This window comes from Drosophila ficusphila, unplaced genomic scaffold (genome assembly GCF_018152265.1).
Source record: "Drosophila ficusphila isolate 14025-0441.05 unplaced genomic scaffold, ASM1815226v1 contig_47, whole genome shotgun sequence".
Taxonomy (NCBI): domain Eukaryota; kingdom Metazoa; phylum Arthropoda; class Insecta; order Diptera; family Drosophilidae; genus Drosophila; species Drosophila ficusphila.
Window position 1 is genome coordinate 1,062,936 of NW_025064388.1, and position 22,793 is coordinate 1,085,728.

A 22,793-nucleotide genomic window follows, 5' to 3' on the forward strand; every position below is an offset into this window, starting at 1 on the left:
GTTTGTTGGGCCCAAGATCTTGTTGTAGGTTAATGTAAGTGGTACTTGAAATTATTTGGAAATGAATTAACCCTTAGGCTTTTGTTAAAATTACAATGAATGAAGTTGAATTTCTTAGCATTTAAATTAAAATTAATTTAGAGCAAAATGATTTGAATATTAAGTACAACCCTTTGAAGGAAAAATGAAAATGTATAATTATAAGTATTATCATTTTTGGAATTTAATTAAAGTATGAACATTTGAAGATATCGCTGAGTCTGTCTAATTACATAATGCCGAGGAATTATCGAGGTTAGAACACGTATTGATTTTGTGTTAGGGGTAATGCCAAACTTCCATATCATTACCAAGGTAGGGCGGGTACAGAACAGGTGATCAATACCAACTATGATCACCACAACCGTATTTGCTTGCCTCTTTCTATCAACTATACCGATGGGGATCATTATGCTGATATTTTTGGTTAATTTTGTATTTAGTAGAGTAGAGTCAAGAAGTGCACTTTCATTTATCATGTGTGGTGAGTAAGGAGAACATAGGTATAGGAAAAACCCCGACCCCAATACCGGCGAGCTGAGCGCAGAGCGCAGCATAGTGCACTGAACGTCCGATTCCCTCTCCAACCGAGGCTGTGGCAAAAACTATTACCAGCCGTACCATTACACCACCAATGCGTTTACTTTGCCGACTCTATCATATGAGCCCCAACCTCAACATGACCCAATTGAGTTTTCCCCAAACAAAATCGTTAACATCATGAAAAGTGAACTGAATCCGAAAAAATCCCCGGGCTGCGACCTTATAACTCAAAAATGATCATTGAGCTCCCATACTGCGCCGTTTTCACTCTCACCCAGCTATTTAATGCCATCGCAAAACTTGGCCACTTTCCAGTGAGATAGAAAAAGTCAATTATAATAATGATAGCAAAGCCGGGGAAAGACCACACTATCCCCACGTCGTATAGACCTATAAGCCTACTCTCTTGCCTATCCAAACTGTTTGAAAAATGCCTAATGACTCGGATAAACACTTACCTGAGAATCCAGGAAGGAATCCCGTCACACCAATTTGGGTTTTGTGAAAAGCATGGAACAATTGAGCAGGTCAACCGGATAACATCCGAAATTCGAAACGCGTTCGAAAAACGAGAGTACTGTACTGCCATATTTTTAGATGTCTCTCAAGCATTTGATAGAGTCTGGCTAGAAGGTCTAATGTAGAAGATCAAGACAATGCTCCCCTACAGCACCCACAGGATTTTAGAGTCTTACCTATACGACAGAAAATTTGTCGTGAGGTGCAACACTGCTATTTCTGACGATTACACTGTTGGAGCTGGAGTTCTTCAAGGTAGCGTGCTAGGACCAATTTTATATGTCCTGTACACAGCAGACATCCCGACAAGCACACGTCTAACAACATCAACGTTTGCCGATGACACAGCTATTCTTAGCCGCTCAAAATGCCAGATTCAAGCAACTGCGCAGCTAGCTCTTCATTTGGTCGATGTTAAAAAATGACTGTCAGATTGGCGAATTAAAGTGAACAAACTAAAATGCAAGCACGTTACATTCACTCTGAACAGGCAAAACTGCCCGCCGATTACATTAAACAACACCCTACTCCCACAAGCAAACGAAGTAACATACCTAGGAGTACATCTCAACAGAAGACTCACATGGCGCCGGCACAGTGAAGCCAAAAGAACACACCTAAAGCTAAAAGCCAGCAGCCTTCATTGGCTAATCAACGCTTGGTCATCTCTTAGTCTTGAATATAAAGTCCTGCTGTACAACTCGGTCCTTAAATCTATATGGATGTACGGCTCCCAGTTATGGGGGAACGCCAGCAATAGCAACATTGACATAATTCAAAGAGTTCAGTCGAAGATCTTGAGAACTATCACCGAGGCACCGTGGTACGTTCGCAACGAAAACATACACCGCGACTTAAACATTCTACCAGTCAAAGAAGTGATCGCTGAACAGAAGGTAAAGTACTTAACAAAGCTATCGGTGCACCCTTACCACCTGGAGAGAGGTCTAACAAGGTTGAACAACCAATCACGCCTTCGTCGCAATGACTTACCCACCCAGCGAACGTCCTGAGGGACGCGCAACCAGAATGCAGTCTTAGTTAAATTTTATTGTTAAGATTCGCCAACTTATTCTTAGTCTCAAAATTAAGAGTAGATTCAATAAATAAAAGCAAAGCTATAAAAAAAACATATATATACCTTCTGTCAAAAAAGTACCGGGACTGGGTTAATAACACTCACATTTTCTATTTATTCATCCAAATTTATTTTGTCGCCTTCAAAGTAGTCCCCATTAGATGCAATACACATATGCCAGCGATTCTTTCAGTCTTCGAAACATTTTTTATAAGCGTTTTCCGGGATAGCCTTCAACTCCCGTGCCGAATTTTGTTTAATGTCTTCAATGGTGCTAAAACGGGTTCCACGAAGCGGCAACTTGAGTCGAGGAAACAAAAAGAAGTCGCACGGAGCTAAATCTGGCGAATACGGAGCTTGTTCGATGGTATTTATCGAGTTTTTGACCTTGTATTCGTTGACAAGCCGTGCAGCGACTCGTTTCATACCCAAACGGTCAGTCAAAATGGTACGAATTGACTCGTGAGAGATGTTCAGGACTTGTGCTATCTCTCGTAAGCTGACATGATGATTTTCAAAAATAAATTCCTTGACTGCATCGATGTTAGTGTCGGTGAGAGAGGTGGATGGTCGTCCCGAACGAGGCATGTCTTCGACAATCTCACGACCCTCTTGGAATGCTTTGTACCACTCAAAAGCACGTGTTCTCGATAAAACTGCATCACCATAAGCCTTCTGCAACATTTTTAACGCGTCAGTACAAGAAATTTTGTTCGCAACACAAAATTTAAGACAAATTCTTTGTTCAATATAGTTGTTCATTATAAAATTCGGCAAGCAATCAGAACATAGACTGACGTAACCAGCGACTGTAAACAAACTACTTCACAGATCGCGATCAAACTTTACTTAGTAATGCAGAACAGTGTTACCAACATAACAAAAAAAAAATTTCCGAAATCGGTTTAGCACAGGCGTTTTAATTAATCCAGTCCCGGTACTTTTTTGACAGAAGGTATATATATGTAGATAAAACTTACCTTTAACATACTTGCGCAGTTGAGCGAACTTCGATCATTGTCTTTGTTGTATGTTGAAAATGGACTATTATTTGATCCATACCAAGGGTCATTCAATGAATCACCAGCGTTGCCTTCATATCCATCTATTTCCAGCTTATAATAGTCTGCCTCAGAGTGTATTTTAAAATGTGAATACTGGGCATACCTAAAAAAATTAAAAGGCATAGAAAAAAGTTAAGTAAGTATGTATATACAACTTACTATATAAACTATGTATATACAGGGTGGGCCATTTAAAGTTGACCCACTTGATTCTTAAAACAAAAACAAAAAAAAGTGGACATTTTTTTTTTTATTCCAAAAATCATTTATTTTGGACCAAGGAGATTTTTTACAAATTATTATTAAAAATGATATCACGTAAATGGGCACCATTAGCTCTGACAGCCGAATGCATTCTTTTTTCAGCATTTTCCATGAATTTGGTCAATGTTGCAGACGATATGGCGGCTATTTCACGTCTAATGTTGTCTTTTAGTTGACTTAAGGTTTTTGGTTTATTAGCGTATACTTTGGATTTCAAATAACCCCACAAATAAAAGTCTGGTGCCGTCAAATCTGGTGATGTTGGGGGCCAGTCAAAATCACCACTTTTCGTTTTCAGACTTTTCGATGGCCCATTTGGCAAAATTGAGGCGTCTTGGATAAACAGCTGGGTTAATCTTATGTGCCATTTGAATTTTGTATGGAAACATCTTCAAATCGCTATGAATTATGCGTCGGAGAGTAGTGCGAGCGATGCCTAATTCCTGAGATCGTCGATAAGTCGATGTCGTAGGAGTCTCATCAATACTGGCTCGTACAGCTTCGATATTTTCATTAGAACGTCTTGTTCGTTGCCTGGATACATGACTTACTTAGATTACTGGTGTTTACAAATTTTGCGTACAAAGACTTAATTGTGTTTTTAACTGGAGCACTTTTAACTTTATTCATTTTACGAAACGCACGTTGGGTTAACACAATTGAGAATTTATTTTCAATGTAGAGCTGAACAATTTGAGCGCGTTCCTTTGGAGTGTATTGTTCCATGGTATCAAATGTCTTCGACTGACGCTTCCAACGTGGTATGACATTTGACGATCTGTCGACGCTGTCAAAAGTTACAGGGTTCCCAAATGAGTCAAATTTAAATGGCCCACCCTGTATATACCTACATATTAATCTGTTTAACCAAACATCCAGTAAAATTTTAAAAATAAACGTATTATAAAACCCTTGCAGAAAAGAGGCTCTTTAAAATCAACAAATACTCCAGGATAACGTCCTAAGTTGATAAAAAATACAGTGTATTAGCACCAAAACTAGTATTGACCAGTGTAATTAGCCAAAAAAAAAACGAAATTAATTCCAACAAAAGACTTGATACTTCAAAAATCATGCTCGTGGGATAAAAAACAACGACGGTGTCAATTTATTTCCATTAATTTCATATATATTTTTCGATCTCTCCTATGGCAACTACATGATCTAGTCATCCGATTTTGATAAAATTTAATTCGAAAATCGATAGTGGTTAAAAACATAATCTGGTAGAAATCAAGTTGATATGATTAAAAACAACGGCGTGGGATTTTTTTAGCCTCTCGTATGGGAGCTATCCGGTATAGTCGGTCGATCCAGCAAGTTCCGACGGGCTCGTTAGATTAAGAAAACAATTTCTCTTTGAAATCCAGAAGGTAAAATAACCGTTTCTGAAGATTTTTACGAAAAGGCAGATTCTCTTTATTTTGCAGTAGGGAAATCGTAGTGCGTAGTCTAGTTAGGTAATCATAATTAGGTAGTCTATATGGTTCGCTCCGCAGCCTAAATGACTAAGTATGGGGCATAATGATTCTTTGCTAAAGCTTTTTATTCTGTTAAGTTATTCTGTTTTTTTTTTTGAGTAGATTAACTAGTTCCTCTAAGTTTTACTAATCACAAGATTATTATCTGTTACTTTATTTCCTAAAATATTTTTGTTATTTACGTTTTGTTAATGCCTAGACCTTCCATTACTAAGTAAAAACTTTATTTGCAGGTTATCGTATGTAAGGGAGAGATCTAGTACCTCTGCATGGTTTTTTATATTTCTCGACTGTCCTAATCGACCATAACCGACCGATAACATTTTTTAGTATTTGTTGATACTAATTTTAAGTTTAGAATTTGGTTTTTGTCTCCACCAGTCCGTCGGATAACTTTCACAATTTTCCCGATCGCAAAATTTAATTTTCTTTACGTGATACGTGGTCGAAACATTCAACAAAAACTCTCAAAAGGTTCAGGTGCTATAAAAATGTTTTTATACCCTTGCAGAGCAAAGGGTATTATAATTTCAGTCAGAAGTTTGCAACACAGTGAAGGAGACACCCCAGACCCCATAAAGTATATATATTCTTGATCAGCATCACGATCTGAATCGAAATCCGTCTGTCCGTCGGTCCGTCTGTCCGTCGGTCCGTCTGTCTGTTTCTATATAACTTGTCTCTCAGTTTTGAAGCTATCTTGCTGAAACTTTTCCAAAAGTTGTGTAGTTATTGCACGCAGTATATAAGTCGGAACGAGCCGGATCGGCCGACTATATCGGATAGCTCCCATACAAGAGGTCAAAAAAATAAAGAAAAAAAATTATTACGCCGTTGTTTTTCATCGAATTGACTTGATTTCTTCCAGATGGCGTTTTCTAATTACTATTGAATTTTGGATTAAATTTGATCAAAATCGGATAACTCTATCATATAGCTGCCATAGGAAAGATCAAAAAATATATATAGAAATAATGGCAAAAATCATAACGTTGTTGTTTTTTATTCCACGAGCATGATTTTTACAACATCGAATTTATGAACTATCCTTGAACCGAGAAAAAAATTTCATAACAAGAAAGGAAGCTAGCTTCGGTAAGCCGAAGCTTATATACCCTTGCAGATCTCAAATACGTCGAACAAAATGCATAAAGCCTAACAACATCGAAGCTATGACAATTTTTCTATTCTGTTGGAGCAGTCAATACAAATTTAGAATAATAAATACATAATAATAAGTAAAGAGAAAAATTGAAGTCCAATGAAGTTCTTGTACTCTAAGCCTAGCTCGTAAATTAAATTACTCTTACTCTTACTCTTATACGGATAAGCTTGTAACTTCGTAAGAATTTGGCACTGCTCATGTGAGTCAGTCGTTCATAATCGCTCATCGTGAATAGCTGCGCCCGCGCAATAAATTGCATTGATTTCGAGTTGTCTTTGCGTCTTCTTTCGTGACGGAAAATCCCCAGCTAGGCTGCTACACCGCAAGTCAAATTTTAAATCATTTTCGATTCCGTGAAAAACCTCACGGATTTTCCATTGGCGCCCGAGCAGGGACTTCGGTTAGCATTTTCGTGGAAAATCACCACAGAAAATAGAACATATAGTGCATTTTCGTCGTCTCGGCATTCGTTCATTTTTCTCAGTGTGAGTGAATAACCTAGCTGGCGGATTCGGTGCAGCGTTGGACTCGACCAAAAAAAGGAAAGTTTGTGCCAAACATGCCAAACAACCAGGTATTCAGTGCCAAACATTAATTGTCGAACATTTTTGTTGCATGTATACGTTGCCCACTCCAGCAACTTGTATTAATTTTTGGCACTCAGAAAATTATAAAAGCTTAAAATACCCATTATTCTATGTGAACTGCCTTTAATAAAAAATCAAGTGCGAAAATTTTGTGAAAATTTTTAAAGTTGAGACAAATAAACGGTTTTGTGTTCTCTCTCCGATTCCCGATTCGCAGAACAGTTTTTTTGAAACGTTTACATAGCGGTTTGCATGTACTTGCAAATAAAGAGCAGTACAAGTTAGAGTTGCGTACATACATACATACATTTGCATTTTGGAGAATTTTCGCTTAAATAAATAGAACCCGTTGGAATTCGACGCAGTGTATCACAATTGTTAACCCTTATAGGAGCCACTTATATACACGTTTTTAATAAAATAAAATCATAAATTGGTGCGTTTTGGCTGTGTTTTGTGGGCATCTTTAACCCTTATGTGATCCACAACAATTCGCGGGAAGCTTTTAGCCCCATTTTGCGTTGTCGAATAAAATTTTATCGTTTTAATTTTGGCGTTGGCTGCAGAGGTTATACCTGCAAGTACATACATACACAATTATTTGGCATCTTGAACCCCTATTTGATCTTCAATAATTCGCGGAAATCTTTAGCCCTATTTTGCGTTGTCGAATAAAATTTTATCGTTTTAATTTTGGCGTTGGCTGCAGAGGTTATACATGCAAGTACATACTAGACATCTGCATGAGTGGCAAAAAACCCACATTCAAATGCACAATGCTCAAAATGAGTTGAATGAATTTGAGAGCAAAGCCAACATGAAGTGAGAGGGTTGACTCTCTTTCGCTTACTCATTTGCACAACTAGCAGGTAGAAGGAAACGAATTGAGTGAATTGAGAACGTTGAAAACAGAGACGTTGCATTCGAATGATTCGCGTTGCAAATGTAAATAAAAGGAAATAAAAACCAATTAAATGCAGTGAATTTTCTTCGAGTCCGAAAAGGCTTTATATTTATGGTTTTTTATTTTATTTATTTCTAAATTAAAAATTACTTACAACTAATTTAAATTGGAATGCATAAACATTATTTTGTTAATATTTTCCGAATTAGTGGCTATTTGACAACGATTTTCTGTAATTATTCTGTAAAAATTTCTTGAGTTTGAAAATATACGTTCCGAAGCCGCGCTGCTCGCTGAAATGCAAAATTTTTTGACTTTGTGCTGCAGTTCTCAAGAAAGGAATGTACAGAAATCCTAAGCAAGAACTCGAATGATTCGAGTATTCAACGCATAGCCAAATCTCTCATTTCACTTTTCGTTTCGTTCATTCACTCTCATTTCGTTTGACGTCTTGAATTAAGAGAGGAATGTGTGCAAGCCTGTCATAAGTACAATGTCATTTCATTTTCATCATTCCACTCACTCCATTCTATTCGATTCGAATGTATTCATTTAGACGTATGTTATGAATGTAATCATGCAGACGTCTAGTACATACATACACAATTATTTCGCATTCTTTAACCCTTAGGTGACCAAAATAAATTATTTTATTCTGCTTCAACGTTGTCCTTCGGCAAAAATATTGCAGTTTAGCCTTTGTGAGAGGCATATAATTAATAAATAAATTTGGAAAATAAATAATAAATTCTAATAATTTCAAAATGAGTGACAAAGATTAGGAATTAATTGTGAAGGAAGGAACTTCTAAAACTAGCCAAAAACTTCTCGCAGCTATGCAAAAACACAATAGGGTTATGGCTGATATTAGGCGTATGAGAACGGCATTCGAGGACAGAACTATCTCCTTCGATAAAGTTCAAATCAAATACCGAATGGAACTGCTTGAAACTTATTGTGAAAAATTATTGGAAATCCAGTCAGACATCGATTTAATTAATCCAAGTAACGATTTAAGAGCGTCAGTTGAGGATATGTGTGTTATCACAAAATCATTATACCGGTCTGCAATGCAAGTTAACGATTCTAAAAAAGTCAATCAGGCGGATAACAATCATCATCGTCCGATATCAAATTTGCCAAAAGTAAATCTGCCTAAATTTAGTGGAAAACATGCGGAATTTAAAAACTTTATAAGTCTTTTTGAAAGCTTGGTGCATAATGATACATCTTTAACAAATGTCGAGAAAGAAAGCAAGTGATTAATGCTTTCTTGTCTAACTGATGGTGCCCTAGGAACAGTTAAGGCATTGGATAGTTTAAAAAGTGTTTATGATAACAAATGTCTAATCTTTTTTGATACAGTGTCACAATTATTTGAAATCCCTCCTGTACTAAAACCATCGGCTTCCAGTTTAAGGTCTCTAATCGATGAAATGTCAGCTCTGTATGCGTCATTACAGTCTTTGAGGAGCGAGAAGGAAATAAATAACGCCATGTTGATTCACATAGCAATGTCCAAAGTAGGTCACGGTACGAAATCGCGCTTTGAAGAACAGTTAGATTACGATACTTTGCCAACATGGTCCGATTGCGTGGTTCAGTTAAATCGTTGGTATCAGCATTTAGTTGCTGAGGAATCCACAAGGAACAAGGTAAAGACCAGGCAGGGATCAAGTAAGGGATTTTCAAGATCTTCTTTTTCATGCACAAAGACAGAACGACGGACTGAGACAAAATGTCAATATTGCTCAGCGTCGGACCACAGTTTAGGCAGTTGTCAAGCCTTTGTTGCTCTCCCGGTAATTCAGCGTTTTAATTTCGTAAAGCACCACCGTTTGTGCATTAATTGTCTACGTCAAGGACATTCAGTTAAGAAATGCAAGGCTGCAAAGTGTCGTGTTTTGTAAGGGTTTGTAAAACTCCTTACAAGTTTGAGTGCAGGAGAGCCGCATAGCAACAGCGGGATGCGCTGCGTGCGGAAGAAAAGGGAAATAACGGCTCAAAGGACTTTGGACTCAATGCTGCGGTGAGTCTGCAGACTTTGGACCCAATAACGGTGAGTCTGCGGACTTCGGACCCGCGTAAAGAGGAGAGACCGTGAACTAACGGTACCATTCTTGACTCTGTACCCGTTATAACGGTGAAGTTCTGGACTTTGTACCCGTTATAACGGTGAAGTTGGCGGACTTTGGACCAGCACAAAGAGGAGAGACCGTGAACTAACGGGACTTGTGCTGCCCTTTGGACCCGATCACGCCACTTGTCCTGCACTTTGGACCCGATCACGCCACTTGTCCTGCACTTTGGACCCAGTCACGCCACCGATGGAGGGAAATAGCGGGACATGGATGGCGTATAAAAGGAGGACGCGTGCAGGCAGTCGGGACAGTCAAGTGAAGTCGTGCAACGAGATCGTACCAACGCGAGTGAACCCCGAGGAGAACACCAAGTGCCAATTAATCCGGAATCAAGATCGCCGAGTCAAGAAGCCCAACGACGGTCACGTCTACATAAGCTGAGACTGCCAAGCTGAGATCCCGAGGGTACAAGGTAAGTTGTAGGGTGCGTCTACGAGTCTCGAAATCGACGAAGTTGGTGGAGTCTTGGCAGTGGATGTTGTGCGAAAGGTACCCAGCGTCGGTACCCCATGAAAGATTGAGGACCTGCTGAGGGCCAGGCCGACGAAGATCCAGTGGAGTTGTGCGAAGGGTACCCGGCGTCGGTCCACACGAGAGTGAGGACCTGCTGAGGGCCAGGCCGACGAAGTCCCGACCGAACTCCGGGGTGGAGCGAAGAGTGGTGACTGCAGGCATCACTGCTTAGCCCCGCTAGGGAGGTTCTGTCTAACATCCTCCAAGGTTGTGAGAGGCTCGTAGCGTGCCTAATACGCGACCGATGCCCAAAAGACTCGGCAAGGCAGAGGACGCGCGACAGGCGTGCCGCCGTAGAGTCGACGCGGGAGCCACTACCGGCGTCAACGAGGGAGAGCGAGTCGTCAGGCAGCAGATCCTCGAGTCAATACCGAGTTATAAATCTACGTACAATAAACCCAACAAGTATTCTTAAATCTAACCTAACTCTGTGTTATTCTTTGGTCTCGGGGTTACGCATCAATAAATTTGGTGGGACGAACACACAAACTCAGCTGAGCTAGCCGCACGTTCTCGTAGCGAGCAAAGACACAAAAGCAGTTCGTTACATCTGGCGCCCAAGCGTAATACTCAGACCAAAGTCACCAGAAAATAGATTTAGAATGGGGAAGTCCTGGGTGTATAACCTTAAAAAGGACGATTTCCCGGCGATCGCAAGCGCCCTAGGAATCCAGCTAGAGGGCCTTGTAGAGGAAATGAGGCGGACTCTGGCCGAATTCATCGACCACTCCGAGCATGATCATGAAGCGCGGGCAATTCTGGCGGCCCTGGAAAGGGATTACGCTAAGTACCCGTCGGTCGGCCTGAAAGTCACCGGAGCCGAGGGCCTGGTGCGCAGCCTGGACGTAAGCAGCATACAGAACGCCAGCAGGAGCAGCAGCCGCGACCGACGGGAAGGCAGCAGGGAGAGGAAGAGCGACACCCGCGAACAACGAGCGGAGAACGGCAAATCCGGACAGGATTATGCAAAAATCGCGAAACAAGTGAGGGAGTGGAGTTTCCGTTATGACGGGAATGAGAAGCCACTGGAATTCCTCGAACAAGTGGAGTGGTCGGCCATGACGTACGGGCTGGACATCAACCAAATTCCGATGGCGATGCCGGCGCTCCTTCAGGGCAGAGCGTTAAAATGGTTCATCGCGAACAACAGGTTCTGGGAGACCTGGGGCGGATTCAGCCAGAGCTTCCAGGAGTTCTTCTTGCCCAGGGGTTTCATGAACAAACTCGCAGATCAGGTCAGGCAGAGGAAGCAGAACTACGGTGAAAGCTTCAAAGACTACATGGTAGACATGCAGACACTGATGCGACCCCTGGGTATGAACAAGGACGAGATCCTGGAGCGGGTTAAAGAGAATAGCACCCCAGCATTACGGCTGTTTATACGCCCGTACAGGTGCCAGAACCTAGACACCCTGATGGCATTAGCGGACGAGTTTGAGGAGCTTGACCAGCAGAGGGAGCGGTTCGAGCAGGAGAACATCCCGAAAGCCCGATACCATGTGCCGGCCATGAGGAGGGAACCAGCAGCAACGTGCAGGCGCTGTCAGGAGGAGCCAGACGAGCGTAACGCACGGCCCGGATATGTGAACAATCCATCCCAGGCATGCCGGAGATGCGGAAGCCAGGACCACTGGGCGAAAGAATGCCGCAACCGAAGAATAGCGTTCTGTTGGAGATGCGGGAAAATAGGCGTCACGAACGGCGAATGCTGCGCGCGAGCGGGAAACGCCAAGCGACCTCAGCCACCGAGGGGCGGCCAGGGATCGCAAGGTGCTGCCTCTCGAAATTAATGGGCGACCTGAAGGCGGAAGAGATGCAGCTGTCCGCCACAGTGCTCATAAACAAACAAAAAGTGAAGGCCACGGTGGACACTGGCGCCACGGCTAGCTTTATAAGCGAAGAGTTGGCGGACAGGCTGCAGGCCGCCGGTAAGGTCGTACCAACGAGAAGGCAGGTGCGCATGGCAGACGGAAGATGCGGGAGCATCCAATCACAGCTGGAGATAGTGGTTGGTCTCGGGACGAGGAAGGTGTTGATGCAATTATTAATCCTCCCAAGAGTGATAGACGCCCTAGTTTTGGGCTGGGATTTCCTCTCAAAAATAGGAGCGGAGGTAAAATGCGCAGGACTCGAGGTGGCGATACCAGCAAGGAAGCGCAGACTAGGAATGCTGGAAGAAAGACTGTCGGTGGCAGTGGTAGAAACACCAGAACAGTTTTCGGAAGAAGACATCGCCAAATTCCTGAAGGAGGAGCTGAAAGCTCTAGAAGAGTCAAGCGGAGCATCAAACATAGCCGTCCACAAGATCACGATGAAGGACGACCAGCCAGTAAAGCAGCGGTACTACCCGAAAAACCCCAAAATGCAGGGGGAAATAAATGAAAAGGTAGACGAGCTGCTGGAAAAAGGATGCATCGAGCCGTCAAGAAGCCCGTACAGCTCTCCAATCGTCATGGTAAAGAAGAAGACGGGAAAATGGAGGCTGTGCGTAGATTTCCGACAAATCAACGCAAAGTCGGTAAAGGATGCGTACCCGATGCCTATGATAAATTACATCCTGGATCAGTTAAGGGAGGCACGATACATCAGCAGCCTGGACTTGAAGGATGGATACTGGCAGATACCGCTGGAAGAGAAGAGCAGGCAATATACCGCGTTCACCGTCCCAGGAAAATGACTGTTCCAATGGAAGGTGATGCCATTCGGGCTGCACTCAGCGTCGGCAACGTTCCAAAGGGCGCTCGATCAGGTCATAGGGCCTGAGATGATGCCGCACGCATTTGCGTACCAAGACGATATTATCGTCATCGGACGTACGCTGGAGGAGCATAAAAGAAACCTGAGGGAAGTGTTCCGAAGACTGCGAGCAGCGAACCTAAAGGTAAATGTGGAGAAGTGCAAGTTCTTCAGAAAGGAGCTGCAGTACTTGGGACACCGCATCACCGACCAAGGAATTGGAACTGATCCAGAGAAGGTGGCGGCGATAGCGTTGCTAGAACCCCCAGCCAGCGTCAAGGAGCTGAGGCAATACCTGGGAGTGGCATCATGGTACCGACGTTTTGTACCCGACTTCGCCACACTAGTCCAGCCGCTTAATGCCCTACTCCGAAAGAAGGTGAAATGGGAGTGGACCGACGACCACCAGAAGGCATTTGCGGCGGTCAAGGCGAGGCTGGTCGCAGACCCCATCCTGGCATGCCCAGACTTCACGAAGACGTTCATCCTGCAAACAGACGCCAGCGACTACGGGCTTGGCGCCATACTCACTCAGCATTCAGAGCAAGGCGAAAGAGTAATTTCATATTCAAGTCGCTCCCTAAATGGAGCGGAAAGAAATTACTCCGCAACCGAAAAAGAATGCTTGGCGATCGTATGGGCCATAAGGAAGTTGCGACCCTACCTAGAGGGATACCATTTCAAAGTAATCACTGATAACATGGCACTAAAATGGCTCAACAGTATCGAGAGCCCGTCAGGAAGGATTGCGAGATGGGCGCTGGAACTCCAACAATACGACTTTGAGATATCCTACCGAAAAGGCCAACTTAATGTCGTGGCGGATGCCCTGTCAAGACAGCCATTGCCAGCGGAATGCCGCCGCATGAAGACAAAGAAGGCAGATCCGAAGACAGCGGAACAGGGACGCGATTGGATAGCAGAGATGAGGAACAAGGTGGAGCAAAACCCGCAGAAATACCCAGACTACTTGCTGGAAGGCGATCAGATGTATCGCCACATACCCCACAGGGCGGGGAACGAGGACGTGGTCGCGTGGAAGCTATGCGTACCCAGAGGATCAAGACAGAGGGTGATAGCGGAAAACCACGACGCACCAACAGCCGGTCACTTAGGCAGCAGGAAGACGATCGCAAGAGTGGCTGCGAGGTACCACTGGCCGGGCATGCACCGGGACATCAGAGCCTACGTACGCGGCTGTGAGAGCTGTATGAAGTACAAGCCGAATCAGCTGCAGGCTGCAGGCAAGATGTTGACGCAGATTCCCGAGGAGCCGTGGGCGACAGTGTGTGCCGATTTCGTCGGGCCACTGCCGCGGTCAAAACACGGCAATGCTATGCTGCTCGTGCTGGTGGACCGATTCTCGAAGTGGACCGAGTTGGTGCCGATGCGGAAGGCGACCACGGAATCTCTACAGAAGGCAATAAGAGAGAGGATCGTCTCACGGTACGGCGTCCCTAAAGTGTTAATCACGGACAACGGGGTACAATTCACAAGCAGGGCGTTTAAAAGATTTCTGGAAGAATTGGGGGTGCGAGTCCACCGGGTACTCGCCAGCGTTCGTCACCCAGGGTCGAGAACCTAGGCTGCCAAAAGCTCTTTTCGACGAGCACACAATCGGAACCGGAAAGGCGACACAAACACCGAAGGAAAATGCACAAAAACTGTCGGAAATTTTCGAACTCGTCAGGCGTAATATGGAGAAGGCAGCACAGGATCAGGCAAGGCATTACAACCTGCGAAGGAGACCGTGGACGCCAAGGATTGGTGATACGGTCTGGGCAAAGGAGCACCACCTGTCCAAAGCGGTGGAAGGCTTCGCGGCGAAATTGGCCCCCAGATATGACGGGCCATTCACAATCACTAATTTTATTTCCCCGGTAATTTGCAATTTACGGCACGGCCAGAATGGCAAGGATAAGAGGGCTCACATTAGCGAGCTGAAGCCGAGCACAACCGAAAGGGAAAAATAGAGGTGACCGTCATACTGGGGGCGCACTGTACGTGTGTTTCGCGAGAAAGGGAGAGGACGATACGGAGTATCGAGAAAATGGCCACCCACACACACGTATAGTTTGGAGCGCGAGCGCCAGGAGCGCGAGACGCGGGTCAGAGGAGGGTACATTGGAGCGCGAAAGCGGGTTAGAGGAGGGTATATACACAAGCCGAAAAAATAGGGAAAAAACGGCCGGTGTTCAGCAGCAGCAGCAGGAGAGTTCAGTAGCAGCAACCAGCAGCAGACGAAACAGCAGCGGCAATAACCGCAACAGCAGTAACAACAGCGGCAACAGTAGCAACAACAACCGCAGCGGCAGCAACATCAGCAGCAACAACAACCGCTGCGGGAGCAACAACAGCGGCATCAGCAGCAGCACAAGTACAGCAGCGGCAACAATTCAGGCCGAGGCGGAAGGCCCCGGCCAGCGGAACAGCCAGGGGCGAAGTGGGGGCTCCGGCGCTTGTCGCCGGTCCTCCAGCTACTGGCGTCCCCGCTGGTGCCGTGGTCCCCGTCGCCGGCCTGGCATGCGGTGGAAGTGGAGAAGAGGAGGTCAGCTGCCCAAGAGAGACGCCTGCCGGGACGCGCTGGGCCAGGGTTGGCGCCCCGGCGCATGAACATTAATGGTAAAACGAAGAAAATGGGAATTTAAAAATTTTCTGACTTACCAAAACAAACAAACGAGGCCAGCTGAATTGGGAATGGGGTCGCCACGATAACGGCGGTCGATCGATAGTGCGATCGATGGGAGCTAAAAAATACTGGAAATATCGCTGGCCGGTCACACTAAATATGACGGCACCCTGAGGAGTGGCAACGCCACAATCGATCGGTAAGAGTTATCGGTAGTGCGCGGGGAAATTCTGCGCGGGAGACTTTTTCAAATTTGAAACGAGGATTGGAAGGAGTCGCGCGCTGGGAGTTTCCGACAGCCAAGATGCCCTAGTCAAGAAGCCCAACGACGGGAAGTCTACATAAGCTGAGACTTAGGTGCTGAGGTTGGAGGAGCTCTCAGCCGTGGCGGGAGGAGGTCGACGAAGGAGTGGCAACGGCCACAAGGATCAAGGAAGGATGTGCGCGCAAGGAGCCATGGGGGGTCGAGACGCCGCAGTCGAGATGCTTAACGACCAGGTAGGGTTTACTAGGCTGAGACTGTCCGGCTGAGATCCAGAGGGCCCTTGGCCGCACTCAGGAGTGGAGGTCGACGTGGGAAGGATGCAATTTGAGAACGTTTCCCCAGGACATTCCGGAGCCCGAAGCTTTTAAAAGTTTCCGAAGGAAGGGGGAGATGTAAGGGTTTGTAAAACTCCTTACAAGTTTGAGTGCAGGAGAGCCGCATAGCAACAGCGGGATGCGCTGCGTGCGGAAGAAAAGGGAAATAACGGCTCAAAGGACTTTGGACTCAATGCTGCGGTGAGTCTGCAGACTTTGGACCCAATAACGGTGAGTCTGCGGACTTCGGACCCGCGCAAAGAGGAGAGACCGTGAACTAACGGTACCATTCTTGACTCTGTACCCGTTATAACGGTGAAGTTCTGGACTTTGTACCCGTTATAACGGTGAAGTTGGCGGACTTTGGACCAGCACAAAGAGGAGAGACCGTGAACTAACGGGACTTGTGCTGCCCTTTGGACCCGATCACGCCACTTGTCCTGCACTTTGGACCCGATCACGCCACTTGTCCTGCACTTTGGACCCAGTCACGCCACCGATGGAGGGAAATAGCGGGACATGGATGGCGTATAAAAGGAGGACGCGTGCAGGCAGTCGGGACAGTCAAGTGAAGTCGTGCAACGAGATCGTACCAACGCGAGTGAACCCCGAGGAGAACACCAAGTGCCAATTAATCCGGAATTAAGATCGCCGAGTCAAGAAGCCCAACGACGGTCACGTCTACATAAGCTGAGACTGCCAAGCTGAGATCCCGAGGGTACAAGGTAAGTTGTAGGGTGCGTCTACGAGTCTCGAAATCGACGAAGTTGGTGGAGTATTGGCAGTGGATGTTGTGCGAAAGGTACCCAGCGTCGGTACCCCATGAAAGATTGAGGACCTGCTGAGGGCCAGGCCGACGAAGATCCAGTGGAGTTGTGCGAAGGGTACCCGGCGTCGGTCCACACGAGAGTGAGGACCTGCTGAGGGCCAGGCCGACGAAGTCCCGACCGAACTCCGGGGTGGAGCGAAGAGTGGTGACTGCAGGCATCACTGCTTAGCCCCGCTAGGGAGGTTCTGTCTAACATCCTCCAAGGTTGTGAGAGGCTCGTAGCGTGCCTAATACGCGACCGATGCCCAAAAGACTCGGCAAGGCAGAGGACGCGCGACAGGCGTGCCGCCGTAGAGTCGACGCGGGAGCCACTACCGGCGTCAACGAGGGAGAGCGAGTCGTCAGGCAGCAGATCCACGAGTCAATACCGAGTTATAAATCTACGTACAATAAACCCAACAAGTATTCTTAAATCTAACCTAACTCTGTGTTATTCTTTGGTCTCGGGGTTACGCATCAATAAATTTGGTGGGACGAACACACAAACTCAGCTGAGCTAGCCGCACGTTCTCGTAGCGAGCAAAGACACAAAAGCAGTTCGTTACAGTTTGTTCAACACCACATAACACGCTTCTTCACCGCTACGATGTAGAGCATCAGACAACTGTTCCTGGATCAGTGCCGCAAGTGCGCTCTCAGAGCAACGCAGTAGCTGCCGGCCAGCAAAATCAAGCCTATTCAAGTCATGCCGCGAGCAATGACCAAGTCATTCTTGCTACTGCGATAGTAAAGGTACGAGATAGGTTTGGGCAACTTCAGTTAGCAAGAGCTCTTTTAGATTCGGGTTCGCAAATAAACTTTATGGCTGAGGATCTAGCACAACGTCTGCGTTTAAAAAGAGAAGAGTCATACTTAAACGTTACCACTGTAGGAAATAGTGAATCGGTAGTACGACACAAGGTCCACACATCGATAAATTCTAGGATCAATGCTCATAGTTTTGGATCCGATTTTTGGGTCTTAAAATCGATTTCGACATACCAACCAGACCATGAGGTGAACTGTGCGCAATGGAGTATACCAGCAAACATTGAGTTGGCAGACCCTCGCTTTTATAAGCCTGCAAAGGTGGACCTGCTAATTGGCGCAGAAATATTTTTCGAACTCTTAAGCGTAGGCCAAATAAAGTTAGGTTCCCACCACCCATCAATTCAGAAAACTTTATTGGGGTGGATTGTTTCTGGGAAGTATACTCAGCAAGAGTTGAATAATGCTCAAGTTTGTAGCGTCACTGTTAACGATGATATCGGTTCCCTCGACTCTCTAGTTGAACGTTTTTGGAATTTGGAACAAGTCACAGAGAGTTCGAAGGCTGTCTATACAGCTGAACAAGTTGCTTGTGAGCAACACTTCAAGGAGACAGTGAAAAGACTTGCCTCGGGTCGGTTTGAAGTAAAGCTACCATTTAAAATGAATCCAAATGTGCTAGGGCTGTCTTTCGAAACAGCAAAGCGCAGATTTCTTGCGTTGGAGCGCAAACTTAACCGTGACGCCAATTTGCATGATATGTACCAAGAATTCATGAGAGAGTATCTTACCCTTGGTCATATGTCATTGCTTCCGATACCTCCTCCAGGTCACCATTACTACATTCCGCATCAATGTGTCCTGAGACCTGAAAGTAGCACCACGAAGTTGAGAGTTGTGTTCGACGCGTCAAGTTAGACGTCAACTTCGGTCCCGTTAAATGAGACGTTAATGGTGGGACCAACTATTCAGAGGGATTTGTACGCCATTCTATCACGGTTTCGATTAAGGAAGTATGCTTTAACAGCTGACATCTTAAAGATGTATCGGCAAGTTGTCGTCGCCGAAGATGATCGGGACTTTCAACTTATTTTGTGGAGAGAGAAAGGCACAGACCAACTTCAAACTTATCGGCTAAACACTGTTACTTATGGAACAGCATCAGCTCCTTTTTTGGCGATTCGTTTTCTAATTGAATTATCAAAGATCTATTCGGAATCACACCCGATTGCATCTCAGGTTATCGCAAGTGATTTTTATGTTGACGACATGATCACAGGAGCCGGTAGTTTAGAAGAGTTAAAAATTATTCGTAGAGAAGTAACTGAGGTTTTGAAATATGGGGGCTTCGATCTGGCCAAATGGGCCACCAATCATTCCAGCCTTCTGGCAGATACAGGCCCGGAAAAGTCTCTGACACTTGACCATTCTACATCCATCAAAACTCTTGGTATGAAATGGGATCCGCGAAGTGATGTGTTTCATTATAGCCTAGATAAGTCATTTGATTCATTACCACCAACAAAGCGTAACATTTTGTCTGTCACAGCTCGTCTATTTGATCCCTTAGGATTACTGTGTCCTTTAATAACTAAAGCCAAGATTTTGTTGCAAGAACTATGGCGACAAAAATTGGATTGGGATGAATCGGTCCCTATGAGTCTGCTTACCAGTTGGAACAAGTTTAAGCAGAATTTGCTGGAATTAAACAAGATCTCAATACCTCGATACATCTGTCTGCCAGCATATGAATCTGTTCAAATCCACGGTTTCGCTGATGCTTCAAGTGAAGCTTATGGCTGTTGTATATATGTACGCACAAGTGTTGGGACAAAAAGTTTATCTAGGTTGTTAAGCGCCAAATCGCGAGTGTCACCTCTCAAGACGAAATCCATTCCAAGGCTCGAGCTATGTGCAGCGCACCTGCTTGTAAAGCTCTGGGCTCAGTTAGCCCCATTGCTTGACTCTTTAGAGATCGAAAGCATTAATTTTTGGTCAGATTCTTAAATCACTCTTTATTGGCTTAAAAGGGATCCATCCACACTCGCAACGTTCGTCGCAAACAGAGTTTCTGAAATCCAAGAGCTATCAGAAAATGCAGTGTGGCGTCATGTTCCTACAACTGAGAATCCAGCTGATTTAGTGTCGCGTGGAACAGATGTGGACGGCTTGAAATGTTCTCTGTGGGAAAATGGGCCAGATTTTTTACTACGCAGTTACATCGAATGGCCTCACCTTCACCAGATTGATGTTTCTTTGGAATTGAAGCTGTCAGAGAACAAGAAAAGTGCTACAGTACATTCCGTTGCGACAAGTGAACCAAACGTTTTCCTTGGTCTTATAGAAAGATGTTCGTCATTCGACAAATTACTCCGCATTATGGCATATGTACATCGTTTTACTAGAAAGAAAAAGGGTCTATGCGAATCTGTGATTTCCGCAAGGGAATTAAGATTGTCATTCCTAAGGCTCGTGCAAATAGTTCAAGGACTTGAGTTAGGGTCAGAATTTTTAAAGTTGGAGAAATCGCAAGTTTTGGCCCCACAGTTTCAACGCTTAAATCCCTTCATACACACATTCGAGCTAGATGGGGTGGCATTTCGATTAATTCGTGTTGGAGGCAGACTGGTGAATGCATCAATCCCGTATGACGCCAAATTTCCATTAATGCTCTCTCAAAAATCACAATTCGTTAAGCTGTTCCTTCACAATTTACACCACAGGCATTATCATGCAGGCGCCAAAGTGATGGTCTCGCTTTTAAGGCAGCAGATTTGGCTAATTAATGCTCGAGAGGCGTGCACAAAAATTGTTCGAGACTGCGTCCACTGTTTTCGCTATAAGCCTGTACTTCTTGGCCAAATAATGGGCAATTTGCCAGCCGATCGGGTTAGACAAGCTCGTCCTTTCTTGATTTGTGGGGTAGATTTCAGCGGTCCATTTTATGTCTCGTTAAAACTCCGAGGAAAACCTCCAATCAAGACCTATGTGGCTGATTTCGTGTGTTTTTCGTCAAAGGCTGTTCACCTGGAACTCGTTGTCGATCTTTCTACTGACAGTTTTTTATCTGTATTTAAAAGGTTCGTCGGACGGAGGGGTCTTCCGGAGAAGATATACAGCGACAACGCGACCAACTTCGTGGGAGCGAGCAAAGTCCTGGAGGAGCTGCAAACAGCGTTTCGTCGGAACCAAGGGCAGCTGACATCATACGCGGCGCAGAGAGGCGTCGAGTGGTGTTTCGTTCCTCCGAGGTCACCACACTTCGGCGGACTGTGGGAAGCAGCAGTCAAGGCAGCCAAGCATCGGTTGCTCCGAGGAGTCGGCAATGCCAGACTCACAGCAGACGAACTCAGCACGCATCTGGTCGAAGTCGAGGCGCTGCTCAATTCGCGTCCAATCGCGTCGCCTAGCAACGACCCCAACGATGGAGAGGCACTAACTCCAGGGCATCTTTTGATCGGCCAGCCTCTTCTTACGCTGCCGCCAGAATCCAGCACAGACGGAGAATGCAGAAAGACCAGCTTCGAGTATTTGAAGCGGTGGCGAATGCTGTCTGCACTCAAGCAGCAGCTTTGGCAAACCTGGTCCAAGGACTACCTGGCCAGCCTGCAGCAGCGCAGCAAGTGGTGCACAGTAGGCACCAATTTGGAAGTCGGCAGCTTGGTCCTCGTACACGAGGACAATCTACCCCCTCAACGGTGGTTAACAGGACGCGTCGTGGCGACATCACTCGGCGAAGACAAGCGAGTGAGGGTGGCCGAAATAAAAACCAAAGGAGGCGTAATTAGGCGAGCGATTCATAAATTGGCGTTGCTGCCAATTAGCAACGAAAGCAACGAAATTGTTAAAGTGCCGGAAGCCTTCAACGGGGCCGGAATGTTGGAGCAGTCAATATCGTAATCGTAAATTAAATTACTCTTACTCTTACTCTTATACGGATAAGCTTGTAACTTCGTAAGAATTTGGCACTGCTCGTGTGAGTCAGTCGTTCATAATCGCTCATCGTGAATAGCTGCGCCCGCGCAATAAATTGCATTGATTTCGAGTTGTCTTTGCGTCTTCTTTCGTGACGGAAAATCCCCAGCTAGGCTGCTACACCGCAAGTCAAATTTTAAATCATTTTCGATTCCGTGAAAAACCTCACGGATTTTTCATATTCATTTTCCATATTTTCGACAATTATATGAGAGCTATATGATATAGTTGTCCGATTTTGATCAAATTTAATTCGTAATTCAAGAATCGTAAGAAAACTCTATATTCCAAAAACCATACTTGCCTGATGAAAAACAACGATGTTATAAATTTATTTTCGTTATTTCAATATAGATGTTTCAAGCTTTCCTATGGCAGCTATAAGATATAGTTGTCCGATTTTTATGAAACTTTATTCTCAATATTAAGGTTGTTAAAAAACTTGATATTCAAAAAATCATGCTCGTGGGATAAAAAACAACGATGTTATCAATTTATTTTCATTAATTCTATATATATTTTTCGATCTCTCCTATGGCAGCTATATGATAGAGTTATCCGATTTTGATCAAATTTAATCCGAAATTTAGTAGTAGTTAGAAAACGCCATTTTGAAGAATTCAAGTCGATCTGATTAAAAACAACGGAGTTAGATTTTTTTTTATCAATCTCTCGTATGGGAGCTATCCGATATAGTCGGCCGATCCGGCTCGTTCCGACTTATATACTGCGTGCAATAACTACACAACTTTTGGGAAAGTTTTAGCAAGATAGCTTCAAAACTGAGAGACTAGTTTGGGCAGAAACGGACAGACGGACAGACGTACAGACGTATTTCGATTCAGAAGGTGATGGTGATCAAGAATATATATACTTTATGGGGTCTGAGGTGTCTCCTTCACTGCGTTGCAAACTTCTGGCCAAAATTAAAATACCCTTTGCTCTGCAAGGGTATAAAAATCGGACAACTATATCATATAGCTGCCATATGAACAATAGT

The 22,793-nt window shown here is 44.8% G+C and overlaps 1 protein-coding gene across 1 annotated transcript in view; it reads right to left on the minus strand.

Moving 5' to 3' along the window:
* LOC108101089 (angiopoietin-4) overlaps positions 1 to 22,793 on the minus strand; it is a 224,589-nt gene that overhangs the window by 9,943 nt on the left and 191,853 nt on the right. Inside the window, exon 6 of the mRNA XM_043208470.1 lies at positions 3,160 to 3,346. Within this exon, the coding sequence (XP_043064405.1) occupies positions 3,160 to 3,346 (187 nt within the window). The remainder of the gene's footprint in view (positions 1 to 3,159; positions 3,347 to 22,793) is intronic.